At 43.2% G+C, this 11,010-nt stretch overlaps 1 protein-coding gene across 1 annotated transcript in view; it reads left to right on the top strand.

Annotated features, from left to right (window-relative positions):
• The first annotated feature begins 4,911 nt into the window (after positions 1-4,911).
• The window catches only part of LOC135571161 (receptor expression-enhancing protein 3), a 44,679-nt gene continuing 38,580 nt past the window's right edge, over positions 4,912-11,010 (top strand). The window contains exon 1 of the mRNA XM_065016951.1: positions 4,912-5,469. Coding sequence (XP_064873023.1) covers positions 5,438-5,469 — 32 coding nt within the window. The 5' untranslated portion in view covers positions 4,912-5,437. The remainder of the gene's footprint in view (positions 5,470-11,010) is intronic.

Here is an 11,010-nt window from a genome sequence, read left to right as displayed (position 1 = left end):
ATATTCTGTGGACAGATGGAACTACAGTTGTTTGGAAGGAACACACAACACTATGTGTGGAGAAAAAAAGGCACAGCACACCAACATCAAAACCTCATCCCAACTGTAAAGTCTGGTGGAGGAAGCTCATGGTTTGGTGCAGCTTTGCTGCCTCAGGACCTGGAAGGCTTTCTGTTTGTAGAAAAGGAAATTTTTTATTAGGACATTTTGCAGGAGAATGAAATCTTCCGTAATTGAATCTCAACAGAGTTTGATGATGCAACAGGACAACGACCCAAAACGAGAATTAAATCAACAACAGAATTGCTTCAACAGAAGAAAATAGGCCTTTGTGGATTGAGATGCTGTGGCATGACATCGAGAGAGCGGTTCAAGAGGACATCTCAAGGATATTGCTGAACTGAAACAGGTTTGTAAAGAGGAATTTTACAGGTTTGTAAAGAGGAATTTTACAGGTTTGTAAAGAGGAATTTTACAGGTTTGTAAAGAGGAATTTTACAGGTTTGTAAAGAGGAATTTTACAGGTTTGTAAAGAGGAATTTTACAGGTTTGTAAAGAGGAATTTTACAGGTTTGTAAAGAGGAATTTTACAGGTTTGTAAAGAGGAATTTTACAGGTTTGTAAAGAGGAATTTTACAGGTTTGTAAAGAGGAATTTTCCTAAATTCTTCCCGACCGTTGTGCAGGTCTGATCCGCAACTACAGAAAACGTTTGGTTGAGGTTATTGCTGCCAAATGAGTTATTAAATCCAAGGGTTCACATACTTGTTCCCACCCTGCACAGTGAATGTTTACATGGTAGGTTCAATAAAGACGTGAAAACGTATAATTGTTTGTGTGTTATTAGTTTAAACAGGCTGTGTTTGCCTATTGTTGTGACTTAGATCAAATCAAATTCATTTATAAAGCCCTTCTTACATCAGCTGATATCTCAAAGTGCTGTACAGAAATCCAGCCCAAATCCCCAAACAGCAAGCAATGCAGGTGTAGAAGCACGGTGGCTAGGAAAAACTCCCTAGAAAGGACAAAACCTAGGAAGAAACCTAGAGAGGAACCAGGCTATGTGGGGTGGCCAGTCCTCTTCTGGCTGTGCCGGGTGGAGATTATAACAGAACATGGCCAAGATGTTCAAATGTTCATAAATGACCAGCATGGTCAAATAATAATAATCACAGTAGTTGCCGATTGAGCAACAAGTCAGCATCTCAGGAGTAAATGTCAGTTGGCTTTTCATAGCCGATCATTAAGAGTATATATACCGCTCCTGCTGTTTCTAGAGAGTTGAAAACAGCAGGTCTAGGACAGGTAGCACGTCCGGTGAACAGGTCAGGGTTCCATAGCCTCAGGCAGAACAGTTGAAACTGGAGCAGCAGCATGACCAGGTGGACTGGGGACAGCCAGAAGTCATCATGCCAGGTAGTCCTGGGGCATGGTCCTAGGGCTCAGGTCCTCCGAGAGAGAGAAAGAAAGAAATAGAGAATTAGAGAGAGCATACTTAAATTCACATAGGACACCGGATAAGACAGGAGAAGTCCTCCAGATATAACAGACTGACCCTAGCCCCCCGACACATAAACTACTGCAGCATAAATACTGGAGGCTGAGACAGGAGGGGTCAGGAGACACTGTGGCTCCATCCGATGATACCCCCGGACAGGGCCAAACAGGCAGGATATAACCCCACCCACTTTGCCAAAGCACAGCCCCCACACCACTAGAGGGATATCTTCAACCACCAACTTACCATCCTGAGACAAGGCCGAGTATAGCCCACAAAGATCTCCGCCATGGCACGAACCCAAGGTGGGGTGCCGACCCAGACAGGAAGATCACGTCAGTGACTCAACCCACTCAAGTGATGCACCCCTCCTAGGGATGGCATGGAAGAGCACCAGTAAGCCAGTGACTCAGCCCCTGTAATAGGGTTAGAGGTAGACAATCCCAGTGGATGGAGATCAGATGAAATTTGATGACCAATTAATGCAGAAATCCAGGTATTACCAAAAGGTTCACATACGTTTTCTTGCCACTGTGTGGATGGAGTCCACAGTTCAATCCACAGATTCTATCAGATGCCAGATGCCAGATGCATTCTACATGATATGACATGAGGATATAGTGAATATACTGTGATGAACACTGTGCCACTGAATTTAGTCTGTTTAGTCCTGCTAATGTTGCTATATCATCGTGGGCCGTTAGACTGCCTACATTCTTGGACATTACCATTTACTAAATAGAAAGACATCTATATTTTCCGACAAGGGGCTATCACGATACAAGTTAGCAGGCCACTACTGTGTATTAGTAGTAGAGCATTGTGAGCTAATGTATAGCTCACTAAAGACCTTGGAAGAAAGCCCATTTGGGTTAATACAATGGTCTCTTATTACATTAGTCCTCTGCAGTGCATTTGGAGAACGTCTCCTGTAGCTGGGGTTGATTGGATTAGATCATGTGCAACGGGATGGTATGCTGGGGTTTACTTCACTGTAGAGTGGAGTGGACATTTATATGTTTTCTCTCTTTAATAAAATAGGTGAAATACACTGTGGGGCTTTCCCCTGTTCACAGACTAAATGCACTGCATGGGACGGGAGGCTCCCAGTGGTCTGCTTTTTCTCTGATCTCCCATCTGTAGACCAGAACACAATAGTACAGTTCATCAGAAACACTTTGTTTTTGTGATTGTAGTAATCACCATGTTAACGATCTACTCTACTGCGTATATCATAATATAATTTAAACCCTATGATACGGATCAATATCTCAAATGGTTTTGTTGTTGGACTTTGTACGGTGTTGTATAAGAGATAATACTTTATAGCACAGGGCATGAAATGAATCAATATATATATATAACTAGGCAAGTCAGTTAAGAACAAATTCTTATTTACATTGACAGCCTACCCCGGCCAAACCCTAACACTCTCTGAAAATGAAAACTATGTGATGTGCTCCAGAGTAATTAATCAGATTACCGACCATTTCGAATCCCACCGTACCTTCTCCGCTATGCAATCTGGTTTCAGAGCTGGTCATGGGTGCACCTCAGCCACGCTCAAGGTCCTAAACGACATCATAACCGCCATCGATAAGACACATTACTGTGCAGCCGTATTCATTGATCTGGCCAAGGGTTTCGACTCTGTCAATCAAACCACATTATTTTTGGCAGACTCGACAGCCTTGGTTTCTCAAATGATTGCCTCTCCTGGTTTACCAACTACTTCTCTGATAGAGTTCAGTGTGTCAAATCGGAGGACCTGTTGTCCGGACCTCTGCCAGTCTCTATGGGGGTGACACAGGATTCTATTCTCGGGCTGACTCTCTTCTCTGTATACATCAATGATGTCGCTCTTGCTGCTGGTGATTCTCTGATCCACCTCTACGCAGACGACACCATTCTGTATACTTCTGGCCCCTCTTTGGACACTGTGTTAACTAACCTCCAGACGAGCTTCAATGCCATACAACTCTCCTTCCGTGGCCTCCAACTGCTCTTAAATGCAAGTAAAACTAAATGCATGCTCTTCAACCGATCGCTGCCAGCACCTGCCCGCCTGTCCAACATCACTACTGGACGGTTCTGACTTAGAATATGTGGACAACTACAAATACCTAGGTGTCTGGTTAGACTGTAAACTCTCCTTCCAGACTCACATTAAGCATCTCCAATCCAAAATTAAATCTAGAATCGGCTTCCTATATCGCAACAAAGCATCCTTCACTCATGCTGCCAAACATACCCTCGTAAAACTGACCATCCTACCGATCCTCGACTTCGGCGATGTCATCTATAAAATAGCCTCCAATACTCTACTCAACAAATTGGATGCAGTCTATCACAGTGCCATCCGTTTTGTCACCAAAGCCCCATACACTACCACCACTGCGACCTGTATGCTCTCATTGGCTGTTCCTCGCTTCATACTTGTCGCCAAACCCACTGGCTACAGGTCATCTACAAGTCTAGCTAGGTAAAGCCCCGCCTTATCTCAGCTCACTGGTCACCATAGCAGCACCCACTCATAGCACGCGCTCCAGCAGGTATATCTCACTGGTCACCCCCAAAGCCAATTCCTCCTTTGGTCGCCTTTCCTTCCAGTTTGCACAGTTCTCTGCTGCCAATGACTGGAACGAACTGCAAAAATCACTGAAGCTGGAGACTCACATCTTCCTCACTAGCTTTAAGCATCAGCTGTCAGAGCAGCTCACAGATCACTGCACCTGTGCATAGCCCATCTGTAAACAGCCCATCTACCTACCTCATCCCCATACTGTATTTATTTATTTATCTTGCTCTTTTGCACCCCATTATCTCACATTCATCTTCTGCACATCTACCATTCAAGTGTTTAATTGCTATATTGTAATTACTTCATCACCATGGCCTATTTATTGCCTTAACTCCCTTATCTTACCTCATTTGCACTCACTGTATATAAACTTTTTGTTTTATTTTTTCTATTTTTTTCTACTGTATTATTGACTGTATGTTTTGTTTATTCCATGTGTAACTCTGTGTTGTTCTATGTGTCGCACTGCTATGCTTTATCTTGGCCAGGTCGCAGTTGCAAATGAGAACTTGTTCTCAACTAGCTTACCTGGTTAAATAAAGGTGTTGTCTATTTTTAAATAAATCACTGCCAACCGTTGAGGTTATTATTTGACAGTACTTCCTTGCAACAACAGCGTATTTGTAAAGCAACAATACTATTCTCAACGCTTTTTACCGTGATTGGTTCATACTCGCCACGCATCGAATCTACACCAATCAGAGTTGAGTATGATATTTCATCGGTATTTCACATGGACCATCTTCACTAGCCAATAGTTATGCGGCATTGGTGTAAACAGGCACTTCTGTCCAATGAGATAAAGCAGGAGGAAGGTCTATCTGATCTCAGGTCGCCTGGTGTGGATCTCCTTCCTGCCTGCGGAGTACAGACAGAAGAGAGGTGAAGGAGTTGGACCCGAAGGAGAGTTTGACCCAAAGGAGAGTTTGACCCAAAGGAGAGTTGGACCCAAAGAAGAGTTGGACCCAAAGGAGAGTTGGACCCAAAGGAGAGTTGGACCCAAAGAAGAGTTGAACCCAAAGGAGAGTTGGACCCAAAGGAGAGTTGGACCCAAAGAAGAGTTGAACCCAAAGAAGAGTTGAACCCAAAGAGGAGTTGGACAAGCTTTAATAAAACATAATTTAAACATAGCTGGCTAAATCGTAACCTCTCGCTTTTAACTTAGATTTGTGAAACAACACGTTCGTTTTTTTTTTCTCCCAAAGTTCACGGACATGTTTGAGAAGATCGCTCGTAGTTATTAACTTGTTACCGGTGTTTACGGTGTCTACCATCACCACCCGGTGTACCCGTTTACCCCTCCAGTCCCTGGGCCCTGTCTCTCTCTTCTGCCTCTCAGCTAACCTCGATCTGGGAAAGATGGTGTCGTGGATGATCTCCAGAAGCGTTGTGTAAGTTAAAGACGAGAATTGTATATTGTATTTTGCTGAAATGATCATTATCAGACGAGTTGTTTTAAAGCTGTTTTCTGTAGCTAGCTGGAGAGCTAACCAAGTAGCTAGCTAACGCTAATTTTAGCACGGCACTTCAACTAACTTTTTTAATTAAGCAAAGCAATTTCGCTTATTGTAATGGTATTAATTTCGAAGTTATATTTGTAGTTCTGTAAAAACTTCAAAAAACAACAACAACCTCATATTGTCAACATTGGGAAGTATTACCTAATAGTTACCTTGCTAGCTAACGTTAGCTTGTTGTTTACGTTTTTGTCCCTGGAACTTAGTAACTAAGGATGTTTAGCTAGAGGCAGCTCAGTGAGTTATGCTCTCTGGAAACAAGTTAGTTGGTTAAATGAGTTAGTTAGCTAGTTAGTTAGTTAGTTAGTTAGCTAGTTAGTTAGTTAGTTAGTTAGTTAGCTAGTTAGTTAGCTTTGGAACCGAAATACTCCCCATCTGTGTGGACTGTGGTAGATTCAGTGGGCTGTTTAGGCCTGAAGTTTGTGGTTGAATGGAAACACGGAATGTGGTGCGTTTCGGACTAAAGTTGGTTTCAGATGTTTATTTGATAGCGAAGGACACATTTCACTTTACATCAAGTAGAGTTAATCGAGAGAATTCATTTGCCTTTGCATTTTGGTAAAGCCGGCTTTATCGTGGTAGGGTTATTTTCCGTCGCCGTCCTCCAGAATAATGCACACCTCAAGTAGCCCAACTAATACAGACTTCCAATGTTGTGTCCCATGACTACTAGTTAGCTTGCTGACCACACAAGTATGTGAGATCAGATGATGGATGAGTTTGTACATTTTAGAGAAAGAAAACGCCCAGTTTTTACTCTGATCTCCCCTCACAACTCATGGCCCAGTACAATTTCATAACTGTACTGTAGGCTACAGTACATGGAAGGGGGAGACTGCTTCAGGTGTGATTGGGAGAATAGACAGCACAGTATTTACAGTCTACTCTGTGTCCTGTTCTTCCACTGTAGCCTAGACTGGGCATGAGTCACTGGGAAAGGCATCCTGTCAATGCTTCAAAACAATCAGACAATTCATTTAAAATGAATGTATAAGTGAAAGCATTAGACAACATGTTCTGGTCTACAGGGCTAGTAGCCATATGCATTAGACAACATGTTCTGGTCTACAGGGCTAGTAGCCATATGCATTAGACAACATGTTCTAGTCTACAGGGCTAGTAGCCATATGCATTAGACAACATGTTCTAGTCTACAGGGCTAGTAGCCATATGCATTAGACAACATGTTCTGGTCTACAGGGCTAGTAGCCATATGCATTAGACAACATGTTCTAGTCTACAGGGCTAGTAGCCATATGCATTAGACAGCACATGTTCTGGTCTACAGGGCTAGTAGCCATATGCATTAGACAACATGTTCTAGTCTACAGGGCTAGTAGCCATATGCATTAGACAACATGTTCTGGTCTACAGGGCTAGTAGCCATATGCATTAGACAACATGTTCTGGTCTACAGGGCTAGTAGCCAAATGCATTAGATAACACATGTTCTGGTTTACAGGGCTAGCTAGTAGCCATATGCATTAGACAACATGTTCTGGTCTACAGGGCTAGTAGCCAAATGCATTAGATAGCACATGTTCTGGTCTACAGGGCTAGCTAGTAGCCATATGCATTAGACAACACATGTTCTGGTCTACAGGGCTAGCTAGTAGCCATATGCATTAGACAACATGTTCTAGTCTACAGGGCTAGTAGCCATATGCATTAGACAACATGTTCTGGTCTACAGGGCTAGTAGCCATATGCATTAGACAACATGTTCTGGTCTACAGGGCTAGTAGCCATATGCATTAGACAACATGTTCTGGTCTACAGGGCTAGTAGCCATATGCATTAGACAACATGTTCTGGTCTACAGGGCTAGTAGCCATATGCATTAGACAACATGTTCTAGTCTACAGGGCTAGTAGCCATATGCATTAGACAACATGTTCTGGTCTACAGGGCTAGTAGCCATATGCATTAGACAACATGTTCTAGTCTACAGGGCTAGTAGCCATATGCATTAGACAACATGTTCTAGTCTACAGGGCTAGTAGCCATATGCATTAGACAGCACATGTTCTGGTCTACAGGGCTAGTAGCCATATGCATTAGACAACATGTTCTAGTCTACAGGGCTAGTAGCCATATGCATTAGACAACATGTTCTGGTCTACAGGGCTAGCTAGTAGCCATATGCATTAGACAACATGTTCTGGTCTACAGGGCTAGTAGCCATATGCATTAGACAACATGTTCTGGTCTACAGGGCTAGCTAGTAGCCATATGCATTAGACAACATGTTCTAGTCTACAGGGCTAGCTAGTAGCCATATGCATTAGACAACATGTTCTAGTCTACAGGGCTAGCTAGTAGCCATATGCATTAGACAACATGTTCTGGTCTACAGGGCTAGTAGCCATATGCATTAGACAACATGTTCTGGTCTACAGGGCTAGTAGCCATATGCATTAGACAACATGTTCTAGTCTACAGGGCTAGTAGCCATATGCATTAGACAACATGTTCTGGTCTACAGGGCTAGTAGCCATATGCATTAGACAACATGTTCTGGTCTACAGGGCTAGTAGCCAAATGCATTAGATAACACATGTTCTGGTTTACAGGGCTAGCTAGTAGCCATATGCATTAGACAACATGTTCTGGTCTACAGGGCTAGTAGCCAAATGCATTAGATAGCACATGTTCTGGTCTACAGGGCTAGCTAGTAGCCATATGCATTAGACAACACATGTTCTGGTCTACAGGGCTAGCTAGTAGCCATATGCATTAGACAACATGTTCTAGTCTACAGGGCTAGTAGCCATATGCATTAGACAACATGTTCTGGTCTACAGGGCTAGTAGCCATATGCATTAGACAACATGTTCTGGTCTACAGGGCTAGTAGCCATATGCATTAGACAACATGTTCTGGTCTACAGGGCTAGTAGCCATATGCATTAGACAACATGTTCTGGTCTACAGGGCTAGTAGCCATATGCATTAGACAACATGTTCTAGTCTACAGGGCTAGTAGCCATATGCATTAGACAACATGTTCTGGTCTACAGGGCTAGTAGCCATATGCATTAGACAACATGTTCTAGTCTACAGGGCTAGTAGCCATATGCATTAGACAACATCTTCTGGTCTACAGGGCTAGTAGCCATATGCATTAGACAACATGTTCTAGTCTACAGGGCTAGTAGCCATATGCATTAGATAACATGTTCTGGTCTACAGGGCTAGTAGCCATATGCATTAGACAACATATTCTAGTCTACAGGGCTAGTAGCCATATGCATTAGACAACACATGTTCTGGTCTACAGGGCTAGTAGCCATATACATTAGACAACACATGTTCTGGTCTACAGGGCTAGTAGCCATATGCATTAGACAACATGTTCTAGTCTACAGGGCTAGTAGCCATATGCATTAGACAACATGTTCTAGTCTACAGGGCTAGTAGCCATATGCATTAGATAACACATGTTCTAGTCTACAGGGCTAGTAGCCATATGCATTAGACAACATGTTCTAGTCTACAGGGCTAGTAGCCATATGCATTAGACAACATGTTCTGGTCTACAGGGCTAGTAGCCATATGCATTAGACAACATGTTCTGGTCTACAGGGCTAGTAGCCATATGTATTAGACAACATGTTCTGGTCTACAGGGCTAGTAGCCATATGCATTAGACATGTTCTGGTCTACAGGGCTAGTAGCCATATGCATTAGACAACATGTTCTGGTCTACAGGGCTAGTAGCCATATGCATTAGACAACACATGTTTTGGTCTACAGGGCTAGTAGCCATATGCATTAGACAACATGTTCTGGTCTACAGGGCTAGTAGCCATATGCATTAGACAACATGTTCTGGTCTACAGGGCTAGTAGCCATATGCATTAGACAACATGTTCTGGTCTACAGGGCTAGTAGCCATATGCATTAGACAGCACATGTTCTGGTCTACAGGGCTAGCTAGTAGCCATATGCATTAGACAACACATGTTCTGGTCTACAGGGCTAGTAGCCATATGCATTAGACAACATGTTCTGGTCTACAGGGCTAGTAGCCATATGCATTAGACAACATGTTCTGGTCTACAGGGCTAGTAGCCATATGCATTAGACAACATGTTCTGGTCTACAGGGCTAGTAGCCATATGCATTAGACAACATGTTCTGGTCTACAGGGCTAGTAGCCATATGCATTAGACAACATGTTCTGGTCTACAGGGCTAGCTAGTAGCCATATGCATTAGACAACATGTTCTAGTCTACAGGGCTAGTAGCCATATGCATTAGACAACCTGTTCTGGTCTACAGGGCTAGTAGCCATATGCATTAGACAACATGTTCTAGTCTACAGGGCTAGTAGCCATATGCATTAGACAGCACATGTTCTGGTCTACAGGGCTAGTAGCCATATGCATTAGACAACATGTTCTAGTCTACAGGGCTAGTAGCCATATGCATTAGACAACATGTTCTGGTCTACAGGGCTAGCTAGTAGCCATATGCATTAGACAACATGTTCTGGTCTACAGGGCTAGTAGCCATATGCATTAGACAACATGTTCTGGTCTACAGGGCTAGCTAGTAGCCATATGCATTAGACAACATGTTCTGGTCTACAGGGCTAGTAGCCATATGCATTAGACAACATGTTCTGGTCTACAGGGCTAGCTAGTAGCCATATGCATTAGACATTAGACAACATGTTCTAGTCTACAGGGCTAGCTAGTAGCCATATGCATTAGACAACATGTTCTGGTCTACAGGGCTAGTAGCCATATGCATTAGACAACATGTTCTGGTCTACAGGGCTAGTAGCCATATGTATTAGACAACATGTTCTGGTCTACAGGGCTAGTAGCCATATGCATTAGACATGTTCTGGTCTACAGGGCTAGTAGCCATATGCATTAGACAACATGTTCTGGTCTACAGGGCTAGTAGCCATATGCATTAGACAACACATGTTCTGGTCTACAGGGCTAGTAGCCATATGCATTAGACAACATGTTCTGGTCTACAGGGCTAGTAGCCATATGCATTAGACAACATGTTCTGGTCTACAGGGCTAGTAGCCATATGCATTAGACAGCACATGTTCTGGTCTACAGGGCTAGCTAGTAGCCATATGCATTAGACAACACATGTTCTGGTCTACAGGGCTAGTAGCCATATGCATTAGACAACATGTTCTGGTCTACAGGGCTAGTAGCCATATGCATTAGACAACATGTTCTGGTCTACAGGGCTAGTAGCCATATGCATTAGACAACATGTTCTGGTCTACAGGGCTAGTAGCCATATGCATTAGACAACATGTTCTGGTCTACAGGGCTAGTAGCCATATGCATTAGACAACATGTTCTGGTCTACAGGGCTAGCTAGTAGCCATATGCATTAGACAACATGTTCTAGTCTACAGGGCTAGTAGCCATATGCATTA

This window comes from Oncorhynchus nerka, unplaced genomic scaffold, assembly GCF_034236695.1.
Source record: "Oncorhynchus nerka isolate Pitt River unplaced genomic scaffold, Oner_Uvic_2.0 unplaced_scaffold_720, whole genome shotgun sequence".
NCBI classification, from domain to species: domain Eukaryota; kingdom Metazoa; phylum Chordata; class Actinopteri; order Salmoniformes; family Salmonidae; genus Oncorhynchus; species Oncorhynchus nerka.
The sequence above is the reverse complement of the archived record's forward strand: the minus strand, read 5'-3'. Positions and strand labels throughout refer to the sequence as shown.